Below are 25,633 nucleotides of genomic sequence, written 5' to 3'. Positions count from 1 at the left end.
ACTTATTGATGTACGACCACGCTTAAATTCATTTACCCAGTTATAAACCGTTGCTAAGGCAGGGGCAGATGTGCCATGAACTGAGTGCAATTCATTTTTTATATCATATGGAGTTAAACCCTTTAAATGAAAATATTTGATTACCGCTCTGAACTCGTTTTTTTTTTCATTTTTCTTAACGAACAATTTTTTTTTCAATTGGTTATAAAAACACGTAAACTCAGAAGATGTGGACTGCGACTGCACCATATATCTAGTCGGGAGTGGTGCTGACTGAAAACAGATGATTTGGAGCGATTCGCGCGCCATCTGTTGGTCATTCTAAGGACTTATTGAACTACCCTCGTATTTCATTCAGTCGCATGCGCATTCTTTCTTTTTCCTCCTGCAGTTTCTTATCATCCCCTTAAAAAACCAATCTCTAGTAAATTTAAAAAAGAGCTAATTTAAATAGAATAATTATTTATATGCTAAATTAATTTCAAATTTTTTCACCATACCAATGCGCAGATCATTAATGTCAAAGATGCCTACTTTAACATGTCGTTCATGAACAATGCATAGTAGGGTGGCCCAAAAAATGACATTTGCGAAATTTTTACGGGCTTGTTGGCCAAATCGTTCTCGTAGGCAAATAAATGTATGCCTATTTTTTTATTAAAAAAAAAAAATATATTTTTTTAGAACTCGCTCCGGCCATTTTTATGTCTTATGTCTTATGGGACATGTAAAATGTTTAATTTTTATTTCTTCGATTTTGCACAGGAAATTATAAGTCAATTTATTTGATATTTGATATGCTTGTTCACTTATCAGTGAGTATTGCATTTATCGCATTTTTATATCTCAGAAATAATATGCAAAAGTTTTGGACATTTCAAAAATGGCTATGTTTGGAGCCTCATTGTGACCCTAAGATATACTTGTGTAACTTAACATTTTGAAGAGACATTCTTTAGACTATTGAGGAAACTTTGAAACCTTAGAGCGAGTTCTAAAAATATATTGTTTTGAAAAAAACAAAATAGGCAGATTTATTTGCCTACGAGAACGATTTGGCCAACAAGCCCGTTCAAATGTCTCAAGTTTCCTTCTGCCTAATACATTGAGGAATGCTTCAGATGGGTGTGTTGCAAGCATACTTAGCGTCAGCTGCGACACTTTGGGTGGGTGGGGCAATGGCAGCCGTAAACACGAAAGATAGTATAAATATATCCCTTAAGTTTAAGAAAAGCAGAGAAAAAATTTTGAATAAAACTTATTTATTTGCATGTTTAAGTTACCACCTGTAGTACAATGAAATGAATTTTATTGTGTTACAACGGGAACACTTAAGTTGTGTTGCGTTAAGCAAAATTTCGTTAGGTTCTGTTAAGTTAGATTCATTTGTAGGTTAAGATCAAGTTGACCTATTAAATATAGCACACATTTAAGACTGAGAACCGTACGCTTACATAGCTACACGTGTGGTTGAATTTCATTCGGCTAGGTTAGGTTAGGTCAGTTTTTGTTAGGTTAGGATAGGTCAAACCTCTATATAGGTTAAGACGATGCTGAATGAAACGGTACCGCAAACACAACGGGACAACACAATGAGTTTAATTGTGTTACGTGAAGTTAGGTTAGGTTTTTTTAGGTCAGGATAGGTTTGACCTCTTTGCAGGTTAAGCCGAAGCTGATTCAAACAGTACCGCAAACACAACGGGACAACACAATCAGTTTAATTGTGTTTCGTGAGGTTAGGTTAGGCTAGGTTAGATTTATTTCTAGGTTAAGCTCGAGTTGACCCATTCGATGTAGCACACATTTGCTACTGGGAAAATATGCTTCCAGAGCTTTACGTGTAGTTCAATAAATTTCTGTTAATTCAGGTTAGGTGAGGTCAGGTTCTGTTGGGTAAAGTTATGTTAAATGAATTGATATTACGCAAGGGTTGTTCCTTCACAGTTGTCGACATGTTTTTGAAGTCAATATTTGCATCACTGGCATTATTTTGAAATTTATTTGCCTCAGAGCATGATTTTTCGTCATTTTTTGAGGTTATGGCTCAACCATGACGTGATAGGTGATTTTTGATACCGAATTTGAATTCAGCACCCCAAAGTCCATAAGAATACGTTTGTCTTGTTACCAGATCCGCACACCAAGCATTTATTTCAGTTTGGTTAAAAAATAGAGCCAAGTACCAATTATGAGCCAAGTAATTTCACTACCGACCTAAAAAATGAATTTTTAACTAAAATGATGAACAAGGACACATTTTGACCCCAATTTTTAAGTTTTAAACAAGAAAAGAATAATTTTCAGCCAAAAATGGACATTCATATTTTCAGTTGAAGGAGATAATTTTCAACAAAACTGAAATAAATTCTTGATTTTTTAATTATATTGCCGGTCCTTTCCCGGTTTCCTAGTTAAGTCGCCACCATGTATGATTATTAAAAAATAAATTTAAGGACTGTACCATTTTCAGAAGTTGACGATTCCCATTTAAAAGTTTAAATTTAAAATTGGGAGTTTTCATTCTAGAAGTGAGAAAGTTATGAAGGTTATAACATTTGAGTTCTTAAAACACTTACAAATAATATAATAATGAACTACAACTTTCATTATCATTCTAAAAATGAGTAATTTTACTGTGCGAATTCTATTTCCGTAAAATATATTTAATAAATTGAACAGAGAAGTAAGAAATAAAAATTAATTTAAATAAATTATTAGCATAATTAAGTATTTAAAAAAATTATTTATAATCATTTTACGATTTTCTTAAATAATTAATGCCTACAATATTTTTAATTCATTTAAAGTTCTTTTTGAAGTATAATTCAAACGTGAATAAAAGTTTCAAAACAATTTACGACATGACGCACTCGAGCAATTATTTTTATTTGTATTTTATATTTCTACTATATATTTTATGTACTTGGGACAACTTTGCATATATTATTTCCTTCTGCTTCAAAATTTCTCAGGTAATAATGATAATAATACTTGAAATATTAAACAAAATCGGTTGGCTGTATGTGGGTGGAAAACCCATGAGCTAATCTATTATATATTGCCAAGCATTGCTCACGAGACTTTTCACTACCTCAGCTGACGAGTTTTCCACCTGCATAGAGCCAGCTAACGGTTTTTTTTCGTTTAAATATTATATTAACTATCATCTAACTAAGTTTCAAGCGGAAGGAAATCACTAAACCTTTTTTTTACACGCTGGGGCCGCTGCCCTTGCCTCATTCACCCTAGGTGCCGCAGCTGACGATAATTATGTTTACAACACATCTATCTGAAGCATTCCCCAAAGTATTAGGCGGAAGGAAATTGGTCGCAAAAAACTGTCGCTGGCTCCGGACTATAATGCATAGGCATTTTTTAGTCACTTTCAAACTGATAAACGTAACAGTATCGCATAGCGGCAACACTGTTCCTCTCTGCAGCTTTTCTACTGAACCAATCTATTCAAACGCACATGCCAGTTGATCAGCGATGGTTAGATTTAAATTGCGACGTTCTGCGATCTACGAGTCTGCCGCTGGCATAGTAGTTGTAACTATACGTATACACACATACTACGAATTTGAAGACAGTAGCGCACTAAAATTTTCACCATACGGGTCCGTGAAAATTTTTCAATATAGTATGGCTTGACGGCGTCCCACGGAACCGTACTATTTGTACTTGCGTCGAAGCCTCCTTTTCTTAGGTATCCACTCTTTGGCGCTAGCACCCAGCCAAAATTCTTAGTTACTAGCGGATAACGCCTATCAACTGCTACTAAAAGAAGATGTGATTTAAGCCGCCTTTTGTCCATGTAAATGATAGGTATTATAATTTTTAAAGTTTTTAAAGCTGAACAATAACTATTACAATTACTCCATGACATTCTATTGATAAGCTTAACGTAGGATTCGAATTGCAACAAGTTAAATGCCCATATTGCTGTTGTTTTGAGTATTTGTGACATAAGCCGGAAGGGATACTACATGTATACTATAATGATACGCTCTAGAGTGTCCTTTTCGTTCACTCGGTTCGCTAGGGGATACTATATTGAATTCAATGTTTTCATTTTTAAGCAAATAAGACTATACGAGATTTAACCAATTAATCGAATTAACATACAAATAGTTTGAAGTTCCAGCGAAAGAGAAGAATTTTCAACAAAATAGTTTAACTCTTAATCAAATAGTTTAATTTTCTATTAAGAAACATTATTTTCTACCATAAAAGATAAATTTTCAATCCATAAGGACGATTTAAAAAAAAAATTTAATTTTTGACCAAAAAAATATGGCTTTAACGAAATAGATCTGCCATCCCAAAAAGATGATTAACAAAATAGTTGAATTCGCAAGCTACAAAGATAAATTTTTCAATCAATTTGTGGAATTAACAAGTAAAAAGGCGCCTTTTTTATAAGAATGTTATATTTTCAATCGGAAATGTTAAATTTTTAAATAAAGTTATTTTTAATCAAGAAAGATAATTTTCTATCGTAAAAGATGAATTTTCAATTCAAAAGGACGCTTTAAAAAAAAGCAGTTTAATTTTCAACCAATAAAAACATACACAAACTAGTTGAATTTTGAACCAAGTTTAAGAAGTTGAATTTTCAACTTCAAAAGTTGAATTCTGAACAAAACTGTTGAATCAAATAGTCGAAAATTTCAAACTAAAAAAGATAAATTTGTATTAAAAAATGAAATGGTTATATCTTCAGTTTCACAAATTAATGTTTAACAACAACAATATTCAACCAGTTATCCGTAATTTAAATCAAACCGTTTCTTTTTTTAACCAAAATGATTAATTGTCAACAAGAAAGAGTAATTTTCTACGCAAAAATAGGAATATTCAATAAAACAAATTAATTTTCTATAAAATACGTGAGTTTTCTACCAAGTAATTGAATTTTGAACTTTAAACCAATAGGTTGATGTTTCAACAAAAAATTTTTAAATTGATGTCGAAAACAGTTGAATTTAACCAAAAATTACGAACTTTCTACAGAGTAGTTAAATCCTCATCGGGAACAGATTAATTTTAAACTGGTATTTTGAACCTAAATGAATGAAATTTCAACCAAAAAGATTAATTCTCTACCAAAAAAGACGAACTTTTAACTAGAAAAGAGTATCATGCTACCAAATAGTTTAATTTTTACCATAAAATTGTACGATCAAGCGAACTTACCTAGTGAAGTTTGATCGAAATTTTACAACCGCCTCGTTCGAAAGGATTACTGTTGTAGTACCGCTACTCTCTGCTAGCTTGTCACAATCTTTAGAGCCAAAAATCCTGAGTCCTGCTCCTATGTTCACCTCCATGACTTCATTATTTTTAGAGTTTCTTAGAATCTTATCCAAGGTAATTTCCATGATTACCGAAAACTGGGTGGGTAACTAAATCCTTCTGGGAAGGAGTAATCCCTTCGAACGAGGCGGCCGTATAATTTCGATCGAACTTCACTTAGCTAAGTTCGATTAATCGTACAATTATACTTCCCGCCTCGATCCCGGGATTACTTTTGTAGATTTTCAGAGTCGACAATTTTCATATGCCATTTTATTTAAGAATTGAATGTTTACAATATCAACAGAACTAAGAGTTATTTCTTAGTACCGCGTTACAAAAACTTTCATTTGACGCGGAAATCGGACGATTATAAAAACACGCAAATACCGACGATTTTTCTGAACAGCCTTTGTACTTCTTATCGAATTTAAATGTAGACCATTTTTGAAGGCTGTCGAAGTAGCAGCATGTCTAGTGCTATGAGCCGTATAATCTTTATCAATACCGCATTTATAAAGTACTGATTTGATCCACCGACTAAGTCTGTGAACCTACCGCTTTATGAGGTTTTTTAAAGAAAATAAAAAGCATTTTAGAATCCTTTCTTTTTCTTTTCGTAACTTCTTCGTAGTATTTAAGTGTCTTTGCTATGAAAAGTTCCGGTTTGTCTTTAAAAAACGGTAAGATCAAACACGGCTGACAGCTTCCTACTTTTGAAGTTTTAATAAGAGCTTCAATATTGACCTCAGCTCCTTTTGTGGAAAAAGTGATGTGACCAATGTTGATGAGGGAAAATGTTTGAACTCTGTGGCCCGTTCCTAATGCTAACAAAATTAATAACTTTTCTGACGGCTGTTGGAATGTAATTGACTTCTGTGGAAACCAGGTGGTAACTGTATCCAATGCCGGTGTGACATCCAAAGTTTTCGAGTACTTTGGTCGAGTAGGTTTTAGTCTCAAGATTCCTTTAAAGAACCGATGTACCTAGAGTACAAAATTTTCTTTGATGAAATTAAGGCTACCGCCGATGTTGCTGTATTCAACGAGCCATAAGATGCGCCCTTTGTCGAAATTGTCGGTTAGAAACTCCAATAATGGTGCGCCTATAACCATCGACTGGAAGACTGAAAACCAAGACTGCGAGGTCCACTGGGGAACGACTGAAATACCATAGGCCTCGTCTGTTCCTATTTTTTTTAAGGTTCTTAATATCATTGAGAACGGTGGAAAAGCGTAGAAAAATTGTTTCTTCCATGAAATAGTAAAGACATCATTTGCTACTGCCTCAGGATCTTTAACCCATGAACAAAGTAATTCACGCTTGGAATTAAATCTGGTTGCAAATAAATCAATTTCAGGGTGAGGAGGGTAAATGAGGGTATTGAATTCCGCCCATTTTGTTAATATACGCCATCGCCGTTGTATTATCAACGCGTAGCAAAATCCCACAATTGAAAGATTGTGATGCAAAAGTTTTCGAGAGTATTTATATGTAAATTTTTTTTGCTCTGCGTTCCAAAGACCATGGGCTGATTTGCCGTCGCAGAAAGCACCCCAACCGAACATAGATGCATCAGAAAAGATCTCTTTCTGAAGTAAAAACGGTCGCATCGGGCTTTCTGAAGAACGCAGTTTTATTTCCACCAATTTAAATCGTTATGTAAGAAGCTTGGTATAGACATACTTTCGTTATAGTTTCCATTAGCCAATATAAGGGCTTGATATTTCGCTATTTCAAAACTTTTCGTGTATCCCATTCCATAAGGTACAGCTGGACAACTTGCGACTAAAGTTCCTATTAGTTGAGCAAATTCTCGTATTGTACAATACTTTTTTCTTAAAAAGGAATCTATTAATGTTATCAATGATTTCCGTTTTCGCGAGGATAGGCCTACTGTAATTTTTTCTGAATTTAGATAAAACCCGAGGAATTCAGAAATCTTTTTCGGGTCAAATTGCTTTTCTCGTAATTTATAAGAAACCCCAGGGACTGTAGCAATATGATCGATAATTGAATGTTTTTTAAGCAAGCTGCAAAATATGTACCCATGAAGAGAAAATCATCTAAATAAACCACTGATAACAGACCCTTGTTCCTTAAATAACTGGCCACCGGTTTCAGAATCTTTGTGAAAACGTAAGGACTGATATTCAGACCGAATGGTAGGCAATTAAATTCGTAAAGAACTCCTTCAAAGCGAAATCTCAAATATTTTCTATACCTTTCATCAACCGGAACAAGGAAATAGGCGTTCTTTAACACTATGTGACTCATAAAGCAGTCCCTTCTTTGTAGCTTAGAAGCTGTTTGAAGGTCCTCGATCTTAAAATGGGGTACCTCTATACACTCATTTAAATTTTCTTAATTGAAAATGAATCTTTTCGATTCATTTGGCTTATTTACAAGAAAAAAGGATGATAGAAATTCTCCCTTCACTGAATAGCAGGTATCTACTGCTCCAATATCTAGTAAATTATTAATTTCGGCCCTTAACGAAAAACTTTATCATTTGTCCAATTCCGAGGTTGAGGCGGGAAAATTTGCTGCGGTTTCCGCTTAAACGGATTCTTATAACCCTTTATGCACTAAAGAACAAATCTGTAGTAATCTGTTTTCAGGCTTCCAAAAATTTTTTTAACCTACCAGCTGTACATACCTTTACTTCCTGCTCTATCAAGCTGAAGATCTGTATCTGTTCGATGTCTGGCGGTGGTGATTTCCTCGCGATGTCTGATGATTCTGTTCGTAAGACCTCGGAGGGTAAGGTTTGTCGGTCGAGATTTCTGGTTGTTGCTCTCCCACGATGACCCTTGTTCCTTCGCAGACGAGCTCCTCGAGTTTAAAGGACCGGTATTTTTCTTGAACGGTTTTTTCGGTGGTGCTGGAGGTTTAAGATTTCTACTCAGTTTTTCTAATGAACTCACTTCATTAATTTTGTCCGTTATATTGTCACCGAAAAGAAATTTTCCTCTATCTGATTTGTCTAAAATGGTTTTAATTAATTTGCTGTATCCAGGGGCGATAAATGCACGTCTAGCTACTGTCTGCATGGTGAAGGTTCGTTATTAACTGACATGCACGTGACAACAGTTCCAGCAGTTTTACGATATCGAGTTGTTCTTCGGATTGTCCAAGCAACATATCCATTGCTGTTCCTATTGCTGACAGTGCTGAGCCCGTAAAACGTTGCGTGTCCTGGAAATGTTCACCTCTTTTGATAGCCTGTTCGCTCATTGACAGTAACATAATTGGATTCATCTCGGGTGGACCCAAAAGAAGATTTCCTTTCCTGGGATATTTTTTAAACAGCTCCTGTTAAGCATCTGCTTTAAGACCTTTAGTGAGCGAAAATTCCTATCCCGACACAATATCCGAATGTAAATTAACCTCCAAGGTGTCAAGCCTTGTATGATCTGTTCCTAGAACTTCTAGCTTCTTATCGTCGACTTTTGTCCCTATATCACTTCCGTTCGCCATTTTGTTTTCATCATTTCCTTTTTCATCTGTCCCTTGTTTGACTTTATTTCTCTCCTCCTCAGGAGGAACTTCTGGAAAATCATAGACCTGGATTAGTCCTGCACCTATATACAGGCTCACCAGTCATCAGATCACCATTTTCTCATCTTATGAATGGGCCTTGCTGTCTATAGAACATCAGCCTTCTCTCATCTTATGAATGAACCTTGCCGTGCATAAAAATGTTAAATGACTTACCATTTTGAGAAAGTAAAGGACGCCCACCATCAAAAGATCCCGATGATTCGCGATAAAAATATCTTCGAGAAGTGGAACGAGACTTTCTATATCTTTCCCTTGAATAACTCCTTGATTCGGAGTGTCAAGGTTCAGGCGAATTACTCTGGCGACGTCTGTGTCGACGTTCCATTTTCCTCTTTAAGCGCTTCACTTTTTCTTCCAAATCGCGAATTTCCTCTTTATCATGGGAAGAATGTTTGCGCTTTCTATGTCTGCCCATATTTATACACTAAAAATCGAATCCGCGTTCACTAAAAAACCGAAAAAACGTAGCGCGTGACTAATTTGCGTGTTGCGACAGCCAGCACAAAGAAACGAATAAAGTCATGGAGGTGAACATAGGAGCAGGACTCAGGATTTTTTGGCTCTAAAGATTATCACAAACTAGCAGAGAGTAGCGGTACTACAACAGTAATCCCGAGAACGAGGCGGGAAGTGTAATTACTCCTACTTCACAGTGTGAAAATTAAGTTTTTGCAAATTTAAATACACAAAAATCGAATTTACATTAGGGGGCGACTAGTCGAGAGCTATCTATTTTATTCTAACAAAACAAAATTTACAATTGTCGATGAAATTAACCATAAAAATGGATTTCTTGAACTCGAAAACCTTGAAAATTATTTGTGAATTTAAAAATCGGAAAAAATGGCCTGTTTTGGAAATCTCATTGTTATAAACATTAATTTAAAAATATTTTCGCTATTCGAGTTAAACTGGCAAAACACCTTGCAGGACTTATTTTGAGATTGCATAGATACGAATTTTGTAGATTTTATTGCAGATATAATTTTATGTTTCATAATGTAATAGAAATAGCAAATTTCAATATTTCAGATTGACCCACTGTCCTTAAATTGGAATAGTGAAACTTCACTATGAAATGATATGAGTTTTCAAAAGTTATCGTATTTTTTAATTTACTTACCATTTTTATTATGAGGCTAACTGCAAACTTAAAATTAAATTATCATACGACTTACTATATCAATATGATTTTCATTATTAAAAACAGAACTATATCATTAATCCCTTCAATACTAATAATTATAATGCATTACAATTTTATATTGTTATTGTTATTTGTACTTTGATTCCACGTAACGAAAACGGCAATAACTAATGGAAGTTATTTCAACTTTAAAAATACTTTGGTTTGTCAAAAATCTCGAATATCGACGAAACTGCATCTTCTACTTTAAGGTTCAGGTAAGTGGTTCTCATTCGTGATTACTGAAAAAAAAGATTGCTCACTTTTGCGCTGAAAAAAATTATGTTGCGCTTTTGTTCTTATCGATTACCTCATTCCTTTTTATTCGCAACCATTTTATATCCCTTCTTTTTCCCCTTAAAAATTTTTATTTCCTTTACGCACAGACTTTTTGTCTGTTACTTTCTTACTCTGACATGCTCAGATGAATTTTCTATAAAGTAGTTTGACATGGTTGTAATTTAATTATATTTCAGAAATTCAGAGATGCGATTTTAGAGAAGAAAGGGAGGAAAAAGTATATAATAATAGTGTTTTATTAATTTAGCCAATAAATCCGTTTACGGTTTTCCTTTAAAACCGAAAACGAACCTCCAAAAATCACGATGTCAGGGTTATGAGTGATTTTGGGTTGTGCAGTATAAAAAAAGCAAGTTCTTGGATAAAAATTGACCGTGAGGAGTGACAGCTTGTAGATATTGGATGGATGAGAGGAGAATCTATGCAGAGTACGTGGATACGAACTGGAGTCATTCCGCCATTTTGATGTGACGTAGCATGTCACCAAAAGCTTGTAACAAGCCGGACGATTCACGTTTTTTTAAAATAAAAATTGGCGAAAAATAACACTATCATTAGTATTTCGAACCTAAATGCAAGAACACCTCCGTCAAAATCCAGGAAAATTATTTACCTCTATAGCAAAAGGTGTGGAACGAAAAAATGGCCAGGAGTCTCTCACAAGACATTTCGGGCTCATCCTACAAAAAATGTAGCCTATTCATGAAACAATTATGAAAGTGTGCATTTGTTGATAAAAATTGTTTATAAAATAAAAATTTATTGTTATTATGAAAAATATGACAGCAACAACTAACTGACAAGGCTTTTCAGACTGATCCCTTAAAAAATTTAGCCTATTCACAAACAATTATGAAAGTGTACATTTGCTTATAAAAATTATTTGTATAATTAACCATTATGACAGTAATGCACTACATTCTTGCAGCCGAAAAAATGAGGAATTTGATAAGTTGTATGAAAGTTGGTCCGAGCACTTCCCGGGAATAGCTACACTGAAAGCTGGTGACCAGACGCGAGGCAGTTGGAGAAAGTGGAGAGGGGGAGAAAGGAACAAGAAAATAGGAGTCTCGGGGTAGATAAACTGAAAGAGTTTAAAGAAAAATGGAAAGGAAAAGATTAGGTTTATAGAAGAGGAGGGAATAGATTTGTTAATGGAAAGATGGAAAGAGTCGATTGAGAAAGTAAGGGATGTGATGGATACAAACCTAGAAAGATAAGGGGAAAATAGAGGCTGGTAGGACGAGGAATGTAAAGAGAGTAAAGAGAGAATGAAAGTGTGTAAGAAAATGAAAAATAGGGAAAATGGAGAAAGGGGAGTGCAATAATAGAAAAAAAGAACATGAGAGGATGCTAGAAAGGAAAAAGCAAAGGGGAAAGAAAAGTACAATGAAGAAGTAGAAAAAGCGATTAAAGAAGGTAGGGTTTGGGATGTGATTAATAAGGAAAGAAGGGGAAAGAAGGGCGTGAATGAAGAAAAAGATTTGGGTAAGTGGACATACTATTTTAACAAGGTGTGGAATGGAGAAGTGTGGCCAGAAGAGTGGATGACAGAGCTGGTGGTACCACTTGTCAAGAAAGGATAGGGAAAGAAGGTAGAGGAGTACAGAGGGATGACTCTCATGTCAGTTGGCTACAAAATATATGCAGAAATTTTAAGAAAAAGGTTAGAGAGTCAGATAGAAGAAAGAGAAAGTATCCAAGCAATCCGACGGGTTTTAAAAAAGGGATGGGAACCAGAGACAAAATTTACCTACTGAACTGCTTGGTTAACAGAAATCTAGGGAGAAAGAGTGGAATTGATCGCGTTATTCGTGGACTTTAAACCAGCTTTTGATTCAGTAAACAGAAAAGTGTTATGGCGGGTGATGGAAGAGAGGGGAATAGAAGGAAGGCTGGTGGGAAGGATAGGAAAGGAAAAAAGAAGAGGTATTCTGGATAGAAAGAGGTCAAAGGCCAGGGTGCCCTTTGAGCCCGCTACTGTTTAATATGCTGCTGGCAGACCTAGAGGAGAAGTTAAAGAAGAAAGGGAAAGGGGGGACAATATTGGGTAACAGCAAACTATACTCTCAAGCTTACGCACACGACATAGTTCTGTTCGTGGACGACGAGAGGGGGGTGAACCTAATGATGAAAATTTTTGAAGAGCATGTGGGAGCAAAGTATCTGACGGTGAACGTAGAGAAGACCAAGGTGATCTGTTTCAGAAATAGAAACACCATAATGGATTAAGTTTGGAAAAATGAACGGACAAATAGTGGAAAGGGTGGAGGAGTTCTGTTACTTAGGGTTTTGGTTTGACGCAGGAGGGGGAAACGAGCTACAGATGAGGAAAAGTATTGAATGTGTGAGTAAAGTGATGGGCCAAGTATGGGGTATAGGAAAGAGAAGGTTCAAGGTCGATTGGAGAATGAGGGTCTGGTTGTTTGACACGTTGGTTTGGGCGGTGTTGTGTTATGGAGTAAAGATCTGTGGATGGAAGGAATATAGGAAATTAGAGAGGATACATGAACGATTTCTGAGGTGGGTAATGGGGGTTAGCTGGAGTTTTACAGGATACATGTTCAGAGAAGAGTGAAGAAGGGCATAACGGTTACTAGACTACAGCCTGGTATTTTGAAGAGAAGATAAAAAAAGGGAGAAGGAAGCAGAATAACACAAGCATGTTTGGGCAAAATTGGGAACAATGAGGCAAGAGACAATTTGGGAAATTCAAAATGGCAGGAAGATAGGAGAAAAATTAGAAGGGTTTGTAATATACGAGAAGGGGTTATGGAGTCGCAGGACATAGAGTTAGAGCTATTAGTAAAACAAGGAGAAGAGAGATGGATAAAGCTTATAGATTCGATGTACAATAGGTAGTAAATGATAGTCAAAGGGTTGACGGAACCAGAATATGTTCAAAAAATAAAAAGGAAGACAAATGGAGTAGGGTGATACAGTTTAGAATGGGAGGAGTGACAGCTTGTAGAAATTGGATGGATGAGGAGAATCTATGTAGAGTACGTGGATATGAACTGGAGTCATGTACACATGTTTTAGAGAGGTGCAAAGGAGAGTAAGATGGGCAGCTGAGTGCGGATGAGCGTGTAAAATGGATGGTAATGGACAGGGAGTGATGTGGATGAAGAAATTGAAGGAAGTAAGGGAAAGCAAGGAAATAGGCCAGAATCAAACGGGTGATCCTGAAAATGGAAATTAAAAAGCAAAAGTTAATTTCAAAATCGTTGAAAACGTTTGTTTTTTATGATAAGAGAAAACGGAAGCCCTGGAAGATAGCTCATTACTAGAATTCTTAGTGATTTTTTTAATTATTGTTTTTTTTGAGTAAGGCGAAACATTAGAATAGAAGCAGCTGATAACTTAGATTAAGGATGGAATGTAAATTTATGTGCAGGGAGCGGAGGCCCTTAAACCCGTAAAGGGGAGAAATTAGATATAAATACATGCATACATACTAAATTTTTAACAAATTAATGAGATTAATTTCAATTTTCAAATTGTTTCCTCTATGTGTCCCACTGTTATTTATTCTCTATTGAAAATAAACGTTCGTCTAACATTTTTTTCAAATAACCTAGAAACAGGAAAATTTCATCACTATTTTATTATTTTATACATATATTTATATTATTTTTATTATTTTTGTATTGTGAAAAAAATGTACAAGCAGTTTATGAAATATGATTTGCCCAAGTTGAACTTGTAGAAGCATCAGTTGGCTCCAAAAATCGTGGGAAAATCTCTGTCAATGTCTCTTGCGTTACTTTGTTTCTTCGATTTCATTCATATCGATTATGGCAAGTATTCGATTGCACTGAACTTGATTTTGAATTAAAGATTATTTGAAACAAAGAAATTAAAGGTGTTATGCTTTATTGTGAGATCTACAAGTCATTATCATTGGCAAAGATTGACACTTAATAACGACATTTTTTAAAACATATAATGACATTCAATTCTTTCGTTTCAGTCGAGTATTAGTGCAATCGAATGCTTAATATCGATTGGGTTTATCGATCGCACATCTGAAAGTGAGTGAAAAAGCGACAATCTTAGATCAAAATGGCTCTGAAGACAAGCAGAGACGAGATGCTGTCAGAGCGTTTCCAAAAATTCTTGATTGAAATTACAATAAATTTCGGATATTCCTAATTTCCCATAGTACTTTCAGTAAAAAGGTCATTGTGCTCAGTTACTTTTTAAGTAAACCTTGTTTATTATTTTGAATACGGAATTCGATAAAAGTGACGCTTCTTATGGATTTTCATCATTCAGTCAAGCTCAGTGTAATTTATATTTCATAGTGGATTATTTTTACAATACAAAGAAGGAATTTTATCAAGGACTTATTATAGTGATTACAAATGAGACTTGGGCAAATGTAATATGCAAAATTTGGAATATTTGAATGCGATCATGTGCAGCAATAATGTACGTTATATACGAAAGTCAAAAAGGCTTTCTGAGGGATCAATAGGATCGCTGCAATTTAAAATACTTTTGAAGTTAAAAATAAATCATTATTACGAGAATATATATTTCCTTATTGGATTCGGAAAGAGTTAAGTTTGGAGTCATTCGTGAACATTCTGCGACATTCGGAGAGAAATCGGAAACATTCGGCGACATTCGGAAAGAAGTCGGAGAAGTCGGTCTCATGTAAGGGTTTAGCGCGGTTCTATTTGTGTTTCTATGAAGCAAAGGTTCGGGTGTCTAGCAGAGTGTATATGGGTTGAAGAAGGGACCTAGATCGATAAATATGTTTTCAAGTTCATTTCGATCTAGTATAAGAATCTAGCGCGGTCATATCTATGTCCACGTAAATCATTCTTTATAGCAATACATTTTTTTAGGAAAAATGTATTTATTATAATCTATCAGTTAGCAATTTATCTATTGCGCAATGCACATTAATTTCTTGAAAATTAAACAAAGTATGCTTTATTAATGCATCGGGAACTTGAAAATTATATATTTTTCGAAGTTTGTAGGTGAAAAAAATCATCTTTTTTATAAAAAATAGGCTTTTATATATTTCTGAAAATTGTATTAAGGGTATGTGATACTTCGTCGTGTGGTCAATCGAGTACAGTTCCCCCGGCTTTTTGTCCACAAAAATGAACATTTTTAAAAATTGAATTCAGAGATGCTATAAAATAACATAACGGACGTCCCCGGACTCTTCTTTGAGGGATGACAAAAAAAAAATTTATTGTGCTGAATAAAAATGTTATGCATGTGCACTATTTTGAGGCTAGGGTCGTTTTTAAGCTCTGTCATTCTGATAATTTAGAAACGATTTATGAAATAGACATTTTTGGAATTAATCCACACAAAAAGTGTGCAGGGACGTCTGTTAGCATGTTCGTTATCTTTCATAAGATTTTGAAGACAAAATATTTATTAATCTAGGAAAAAATCCGGTGGAATCTAACGCTAATAAAATCGATACTAATTCCTAAGCGCCATGCAAATAAATCAAATTTAGCGAAACTAAATTTTTTGAATAAACCCACCCAAAAAAGTGTCCAGGGACGGCCGTTAGCATGTTCGCTATCATTTCTTAAATTTTAAAGACAAAATATGTATCATTCTAGAAAAAAAGCCGGGGGAACCTAACACTGGTAAAATCGAGAATTTTCTAAGTATCACATGTCCTTAAGTCTCCGTTAACAAAAAAATTTAATCGGTTGACATTCATAGCCGTAATCGTATTTCGAACATTTCTTCGTGCGATGTATTTACTGTGCCTTGAATTTCTTAAAGTCTTATTCTCATTTTTGTCTTATTCTTCTCCTTAATTTAATATAACCCTTTTTAGAACATCATTCAACCTGCTTGAAACCTGGTAGTTCTCTTTTAGTGAAAAATTTTCACTTCCATTTAGAACCCATATAGAGCCCTTCTGTAATATATATATATTTAACCTCTTGGATTGTATAAAATCAATTGAAAAATCGTTTTCTCTGCATTGCAAACAAAGTCATGTTTTTTACTTAGTCTTGAATGATTTGTCTAAACTAAAATTTGACTTTTCTAGTGCAGAACATGGAAAAGAAGTTTTCGCCTACACTATTCACTTCTATTTGCAAAATAGAATGCGACAGTTTGCTAAAAATTCTTTAGCTGATTCCAAAAAAGCCTAATTCTAATTCGTAATTTATTATAAAACTTCGAAAAATAATTTTCGATTTATTTGAGTGTTGTCAAAGATTAAAAAATATTCCTTAATAGTCTTTCTTTAAGAGCCACTACACAAATGTTAAAATATGTTAGTTTCGTTAAGAAATCTATTTGATTAAAAAAATATCCCATTTAAGAGTTCGTTATTTAATTTCAATAGAAAAAAATATTTTATGATTCATAATATTCCTTGTTCGTAATATATAGATATAATAATTATATTTATTATATAATATGATTAAATTGTAAGACAGCAATATAAAAAGAATTCTTCGTTCCCTGTATTTAAAAGTGTTTAAATAACAGGGACTCATACAAATTAACGAAAAAATGAATAAAAATCACAAATTAACGAACAAAAATGACCGAAAATATAAATTAACGAATTACAAATAGACCTAATTATAAAATAAATAATCTGTTAAATTCCCATAAATATTTATATTCCTGAAAGTTAAGTTTAACGAATTTTAAAAATACCAAAAATAATTAATAAATTATTAATTAAATTGTTTGTCTTATTTATAATTGTATAAATAGTTCATAAATTAATAATTAATTAACTATATTCAGCAGTTATAAATTTCAGGAATGGAAATATTTTTGGGAATTTAATCATTAGTTTATGTTATAATTCGGAATTTTATTTTTTGTTAATTAAAATCTTGCCATTATTTTAAATTTGGGAAAATTATAATTCTGTAATAATATATATTTTCTGCAATTTTTTTCGTTCATTTCTATATTAGTTATTTATTTTGTTATTATTTTTTATAAGTTCTGAATATCCATGCAATTTTGTTAATGTTTGAATTATGTAAATTATTTTAAATGGTTTTTCATATTTATTTTGTAATTTTTATGCATTTTTCCTATGGTACTGCATAGTTTTGTCGAAAAAGTTACTACTAGCGCCGCCGCACGGCGGTTCTCAACTCTCGTGACACGTTTTTTAAGTTGGGCAGTACAGTTGAAGCACCCCCCCCCCCCTGATGCCAATTTAAGAATTTTTCAGGACGTAACCTAAAAAACAAGAAGCTTACCAAACATAACCTCAAACGGAATACGAAAAAGATTAATATGGATAAGATCAGGCATTTATTCTAAATATTACATGCGGGATTCGATGTAATTCCGAGCTAACAAAAACGGATAAGACCAGACACTTATTCTAAATATTACATGTGGAATTCGATGTAATTCCGAGCTAACAAAACGCTCATGAATCGGAAAAAATCCAAAACCGGATCCAAACTCTGACGATCCCTATTAACTTTAAGGGGCATGCGATACACTCAAATATCTATATTACCGACCTCACTACAATTAAAATCTCGAAGATATTTTTAATATAAAAAAAATTCTTAGGTTCAAGAAATGTCAAGATTATAAAGAAAATAAGTCAAAAAATGGTCCCAAGTTTTAATTTATTTAAAAACAATTTTTAGCGAAATGCCTACACAAATGAAGTACATAAACGTAGTGTATGGTCTTCTGATACATTTTCAAAATTTTCAGTCAGATATTTTATTTACAAAAAAGTTCTCAAGCACAAAAAAGATTCAGTGAACTGATAAAGTAAGGCCGGTAATATATTAGAAATGAGCAAATTCAGTTGATCGAAAAACATTAAAGTTGTAATAAAATGTTTAACAACATTTTTTAAAAGGAATTCGCATTTTGTTCAAACGGGGCAATGCAAGTACGTCTGTTTTAATACAAATGTAAGTTATGAGTTATAAGTTCAGGGATAAACTCGAGTGCGAAGTACGAGATACGTAATGACAATGTGTTCAGTAAGGCCGATGGAGCTTTAATAAAAGAGAATTCACAATTCCCAAATTACTGTTGTCGATGCTTCCACCTTTAGTTTAAAAAAGTCTATTCACAAAGATCGAGTGCGAAGCGCGAGATCAATATATCTTCGAACTCGAAGCGCGAGAAAAAACAGGCGGGCAGATTGTTTATAATATATATGTATATCTATGTATATATAGCCCTACCAAGAATTCATGTCGCGCCGCAGGTAGATGTAGGGTAGGGTGGGTCGAGATGAGCATAGCTGTCCTTTTCACATCAGTATTTAAAATCTGCTAATTCATTGCTTGAAAGTGAAGTGTTATATATATATATATTCTACAAAATTTTTTTATTAAAATTGTGTCAAGGAAAAAGTAACTAAAAAAGTATATGCGGAATTAGAAACGAAAATAAAGAACAAGTGCGCTTGCCTCATATCGCCTCGTGCCTGGGGCGGGATGACCCAGGCAATGGGGCGAGATGGGTCACTTAATTAAATGACTTTATATATTATTTTTAATTAAGAGTCTTTTTAAGTTTGATTATTTAAAAATAAATACATATCTAACACATAGCCTTCCAAAATTGAACGGAAAATTTAAAGTATTCAACTTTAAAATGATGTAATCGTTTATCCTAACCTCCACCGTAACTAACATTACAAAGAGTAAATAGAAAAACGAATTATATCCACATATCTTTTAATAATTGTATTACAGGATTACATATAGCAATTTTTCGACTTGACCATGTACATTGCCTTAGTAAAAGATAAATTCTATAATACGTAAACTCCCAAATACTAGACTGGTCTACTGCAATTACTGCAAGAGACTGAATTTCATATATATATTAAACCGTTTTTTTAAACTTCTTCCGTATTTTTAAACCACAACAATGTTTTTCTTATTTTTATAGCATTGTACGAGTTTTAAAACAAAGTTATTTACGAAATACACACAGAAAAACAGTGCTCTATCTTCTGGTTGGCAGCAACTCATATTATTTTATCATACCTATAACAGTGCTGCTGTCATACTTCTGCGAATTTTTGTCGACAAGATTAGTTTTTTATATGTTTACACCATTAACACCATGTACAATCTGATAATATGAAACATTGCATCCTAACCTACTGAGGTTAGGTTAATGCACAGGAAGAGGTGGCTCTTTACGCCCCAGAACAGTGGCTCATTCCGCCCCATATTCCACTTTTTAGTCAAATCAAAATTTCACCTATTTCGGTTTTATAATTATATGTAAATCTGTTGAAAACTTAAGGTCTAATAAATAAGCTATCTAAATAGCCATTGGAAAAACATCTAATATGTGATTTTTCGTGATTATTGAACCGTAAAAACAAATGCAAAATATCAGAATACAGGTCTTAAAATTTTTACTTTCGTTTTTTCCAGATTTATTCAAAATTAAGCAAAAAATTTTCAAAAAAGAAGTTTGATGTTTTTCCCGCTACTAATACAAAAAAAATGTACAAAATAAATGATAACCTACAAGAAAATTAAGCGACTCATCTTACCCACTATGCTCATCTCGCCCCGCCCTACCCTAACAGGAGGTTCGCGGGATCCTCGGTTATCACGCAGACGAGCACTCAGGAGTGATCAAACAAAAGCGGAGCGGGCTCTTACGGGTTTGTCCCCATCCACCATCAGCCCCAAAATCGGCGCTATAGAAGAGTTTCACTGTATATGTAAATCTGTATGTATATACGTGTTTATATTGCTTACTTGATATCATCTACGGGCGCATTTTGGGAGATTTTTCCACGAATGCGATAAGTGAGCAATCTTCTTGTAAATAATGTACCAGCTTATTCCATAGACTTAAATTAAAGTTATAGAGGTATAATTGGTATGTTAAGCCTGTCCAACATAATATTTTGTTTAAAAATGCAAAAAAAAAACATTTTCACATATGGATACAGCATTGCTGCGTTTTCACACAGACGACATACCTTCAGAGCGTTTAAATCAATGTCGTCAAGTGAACAATTGACGCTTGGTGTCAAAGTATGCGCCATCTTGATACGGCAATTACAACGCCACAAAGTTTTTGCTTGAGAACACGTATGTAAGAAAACAGTAAAGAGATAGTCTCAATACTTTTTTTCACCCGTTATGAAACCATTAGAACATAAGAAGGACGAAAAGAAAGTGGGTGAAAAAAATCTATTCACTACGTTGAAATCCTTTAAAAATTTGACTTTTCAACCTGCTATTTCATGTTTATTTATCGTTTCATTAATGTACCGAATTTCGAGTAAATTCCTGATGGCTATTATGAATTAATCAGGAGCAATAGACACACGCACTGACGGTAACACATGGTCCATACCGGACACATACCATACCGGACACGGTGTGCCCACTCCCATAGGCAAAGTGACGAAAGGGTAATAGTAATTGCTACGTCTCCTGGATGGCGCTCATTTGAGTTCAGAATTCGAAATTAACTTGCGCAGACCAGGATCCAAGAAGCTATGGTCCCGCAACTTGGTGGTACGAAACATGATCTTATGAATACATGGTCTAGCCACTTGAGGGCCCTGTTTCGTTCCAATCACGCAAGCGCTTAAGTTCTCCATTTTGTTACTTTGACCGCGCAGTTTGAGTTTGACGCGTAAGACTGTACGGCGAACTGTTACAGGGAAAACAGTATGTAGGAAGAAATATTATGAGAATATTAAAAGAATGAATTCAAAAAGAACTTTCAATGGATATATTAGAACATTGGTAAGGAAATAAATTATATTCAGACCAGAATGTAAGTTTGTAAATATTACTGAATGAGAAAGATTAAAAGTATATACAATTTTTAATATTTGTGATAAGGAATTTCATTTCAAATATCTCCGTTTACCAGTGAATGAAAAATTCGCAGATAGACAATTCTTTCAGAAATATACATGTAAAAGTGACAGAGGTTTGTAATAGAATTACGCGAGTCCGTAAATTTTACAGAAAAGTTTGTTAGATCTGTATTTGATCTGGATTGAAAGTAAGACCTATTATTCTTACATTAATTAGACAATAATTTGTCATATGGTACAATTTGGACGTCCTTCTGAATTTACATATAAAACGTATGTGTAAATGTATGCAATATTATAGGGGTTCGACAACATTTATTGTAAGTTTGAACAGTCTGCTAAGAACAAGAGAGATTTTTAATCTGATACAATGTGATTTCATATTATATCTAAAAAGTGGAAAAGCAAGAGGGAGTAACTGACAAAATGAAAATTGTGCCTGACAGTAAAATAAATAAAACATAATAATGATCATTTTTTCATGTCATGGGCACTGCAGGTTGGCCGTTTTAATCAAAGAAAAAAATTCCCGGTTTTTTCCCGGCTCGCTAACATGTTTCACGGTCAATGAAATTTAAAAAATCAAACTATGTTCTAAACATTTTTCCATATAGTGATAAAAAAATAAACAACACTTTAAATCATACAAAATGGAACCCTTGAATTCCAAGCTTTTAAAATTGAAGTTTAAAAATTTTCAATTCAAAAATTGTGTATTCAAATGCTAAATAATTTACACGTATAAACTGCAAGGTACTAACACTTTTAAATTGAACAGTTTTAAGTGAAATGCAAATAAACTGCAAAACGTGGAACTTTTATCAATTATAGAGTTCAAAGATTGAGATTAGTTTCAAAAAGATAAAACCACGTTAACATTTTTAACAGTATAAATTAAAGAATCAAGCAATGAACTTTAAAAGTTTAGAAAATTATGTTATTTTAAGTAATTTTAAGCTAGACACATTAAAAGTTGAACAATAATTTTATTAACTTAACGTTTCCTAGATTAGAAGTTGAATTATTTTTATTTTAAATAGGCTAGGCATCCTTCAAATGCTTTAAAATTTTATTCCAAAATCTTGTACAATCTAGAGGTGGTTTTGAATTTTTCCAAATTCAAAATCTTTTTTGAATTTTTTGTTAGAACTTTAAAATATATTTTAAAATGAATTATTGCATTTTTTTTAACTTTCAGAAAATCCTGCAAATTTGAAATTTTCCTGAAATTTACATTTAAGAATATTTGAAGATATTAAAAAAATTATCAAAAAAGAACATGGAAGAATTTAAGGATTTTATTTAATTTTCTGAATTTTCAAAAATTGTAGGAAAATTCCGATTAATGTTAAAATATATTTAAGAAGTTCTGAAAAAAATATTAACACACTTCGTTTAAATTACTTGAAATAATATCAAGTTTTTAATTTATTTTGAATCTTTTTACAACTTCTTCATATCTCTTAAAATTACTCAAATTTTTTTACAAGAAATAAGTGTTTAATTCTTATTTATGCGTCAAAATTTAAAATTTTTACTCATAAGTTAAACACTTTTTAAATAGAACAATTAAAATTGTAACGCTAAAAGATCAAAAGTTCTTCGAAAATCTAAAGATTCAAAGCTTTCTATGTAAAAAAATTCAGTTTCAAATTGCTTTCTTTTAAATATTAGGTTTCAATTTACTCGTCTTAAATGAACAGTGAAATATTGCTAAATATTAAATACTTATTCTCTCTCTACATTAAGAAATTTCAAATTAAATGGGATAAAAATGAAATAATTTAGACTCACAATATTTGAAATTCAATAAAAACCTTTAATTTTACTGTATTATTATAGATTTATTTTTAAATTGAAAATAGTAAAATGCACGTTTACATTTTTTAGTAGCTGAACAAATTAATAAATGTATTTATTAAGTTTAATATAAAAAAATTATATAAAGGAATACCTGAAACTCTGAATGACAAATGTATCATTGATAAATCATGAAAATTTTTATTTAAAAATAAAATTATCGGAATAAATGATATATTGATTTCAATTCTTATCAAGACTTTCGGATATAAACAGTTACAATCTGGGAATTCTCAAATTTTGAACGGATCTAGAATTGTTTGGTCAAATCAATTATTGTTCAGATTTCTACACTTAGAGTACAGATCAATTTTCAAAATAATTTATTTATTTATATTTACAGTTAATAAAATATAACTGTTTTTTATCAAAAATTTTCAACATCAAATTCTTTTAATTTTTAATTGCTTAGATCCTCGAAACTGCACTTTAATTATTTTAAAAACTGTTAAAATCGAACGTGGACAGATTTTTCTTCTGAAAATTCGTAAAATTCTCGGTTTCCAGGTCCAACGGCCACAAATATGTCACTTTTTGTCCGCAGAAAGAGGTTATGTAACACATAACCTAAAATGATAGTTAATCCATATTTTCCTTTAGCGATCTTCAACATTATTATAATACATTTGATTGGGATTCAAATATTTCTACACCTCAAAAGTGCAAGAAATTTTTATTCTTGCATTTTACATTTCCAAATCCCTTATGTTTGCCGTCTTACTTATCCAAGATGAAGAAATTAAGCGGTGGGTCCTTATGCGAATTTGGTTAATATATCTTTTAATTCTTAAAGATACATAGTTTTATATTTAATAGAAATTTTAGATTTAAAATTCTTAACCCTTAAAGGACACTTGGGATTTACTGTGACTCCACTGGTATTCCGACTTGTTTTCGCTTGTGTAGGTAGAATGCTTAGGGCTAAATGTATTTGACCTTGAAAATCTTACAATTATGCGAAGCAAAATAAAGAACTATGAGTGATTATGCGTCTAATTAAATTTGCTGATTGTGCGATATTATGCGCATACGTTAAAAATAGTAATACCTTGCCGAGAGAAATCTATGAGTATTCTCAAGCGAAATAGCCTGGCCCATTTGAACCTATAAGAAGAGTCGATTTGATTGATTTAGTCTCTGAGATAGTGTGAGAGATTTGGGTCCTTTTCAAGGTTCTTTTAGTGGTCCGTTTACGAGTGGTGCGACAGTAATATAATGTTCCTTTTGTATTCGTCACGTACCGGGTGGACAGAGTTATTTACAGTAGTTGGCCGTCGCTAATCCGACTCTCCCTTTTTAAATTTCTCTTCAAATTATTAACACCTTTTTTTTAATTAATGAATTTTCTCATTATACTTATTTATAATTATAACTTATATACTGATATACAACTTTCTAGTTAAATTCAAAAATGTTGTCTTTTTGGCGTATCTCATTCCATTTACGAGAAACGTTCGATTAATTCCAATTTTAAGCATTAAAAAAAAAAAGTTAGATATCTGAAGTCATCGAAACCCATAGATTCCGAATTATTATGTTTTAGGCTGTTAACTATGAAATTAAAAAAAATATATTTCTAAATTTTAATCCGAAAGCTTAACAAAGGACCCTTGAGCGTCTGCTACTCTGTTGCGATAGTCTCTCTGCTTGTTGTTTATGATCGTAATCTTATTTCAATTTCGGAAAGGATATTTTAAAGCCTTCAAACCATTTGAAAGAGCTTCCTGGACCTTAAAAATATCTACCTGAGTGCCTGCGGAGAATTTCTTTGAGATTCTTTGACCTAAAGAATTTTTAGTATATACTCAAAGATTCTTTTCGGTAGGGTAATTCCAATTTTAAGCATTTAAAAAAAAAGTGAGATATCTGAAATCATCGAAACCCGTAGATTTCGAATTATTATGTTTTAGGCTGTTAACTATGAAATTTAAAAAATCTACTTCTACATTTTAATCCAAAAGCTTAACAAAGGACCCTTGAGTGTCGGCTACTCTATTGATATAGCCTCTCTGCTTGCCATTTATGATCGAATTCTTATTTCAATTTCAGCGTTTTTGCTTGTTATTTATGATCGTATTTCTATTTCAATTTCGGAAAGGACATTTTGAAGCCTTTAAAGCATTTAAAAGATCTACCTGTATCTTTAAATATATCTACCTGAGTCCCTTCTGAGAATTTCTTTGAGCTTCTCTGACCCTAGAGAATCTTTAATATATACTCAGAGAATACATACACGAAGAATGGCACTTCAAAAAGAGCTAAGGGACATTTTGGCAGCTTTACAAGGGACTAGCAGAGCGTGAAAACTTGAAAATCTGAAACTTATACTTACCTACAATTTGAGCGAACACGGCTGCGGATTAATATAAAAAATACCATGTTTAGTTTTAAAAAAGTATAAAACAAGCTCCCGTGTAACAAACTGTTTATCACTTTTTTGGCCTTGAAAATAATTAAATTGGATTATTTGTATATTGAATTAGACATTACCTGAAATAAGTTATTTTGGCGAATGAAAACCAAACTAGTTACGTCACAAAAACTTCGTAAAAAAATAATAAAAATAAATTTTTTAAGTTTTAGGTTAGGATGAAACTGGTATTTTAAT

The 25,633-nt window shown here is 32.9% G+C and overlaps 1 protein-coding gene across 3 annotated transcripts in view; it reads right to left on the bottom strand.

Moving 5' to 3' along the window:
* The window catches only part of LOC117181506 (traf2 and NCK-interacting protein kinase), a 252,578-nt gene extending 231,833 nt beyond the window's left edge, over nucleotides 1–20,745 (bottom strand). Inside the window, exon 1 of one of the 3 annotated variants that reach the window (XM_033374255.1) lies at nucleotides 20,707–20,745. In XM_033374255.1, the coding sequence (XP_033230146.1) occupies nucleotides 20,707–20,730 (24 nt within the window). In that variant the 5' untranslated portion in view covers nucleotides 20,731–20,745. Of the gene's footprint in view, nucleotides 1–20,083; nucleotides 20,216–20,310 lie in introns of those variants that run through there. The other 2 variants (XM_033374254.1, XM_033374256.1) reach the window with 2 other exon arrangements.
* Nucleotides 20,746–25,633: the final 4,888 nt, after the last annotated feature.

This window comes from Belonocnema kinseyi, chromosome 10, assembly GCF_010883055.1.
Source record: "Belonocnema kinseyi isolate 2016_QV_RU_SX_M_011 chromosome 10, B_treatae_v1, whole genome shotgun sequence".
NCBI classification, from domain to species: domain Eukaryota; kingdom Metazoa; phylum Arthropoda; class Insecta; order Hymenoptera; family Cynipidae; genus Belonocnema; species Belonocnema kinseyi.
Note: the sequence above shows the minus strand (reverse complement) of the source record. Positions and strands in the feature narration are given on the sequence as shown.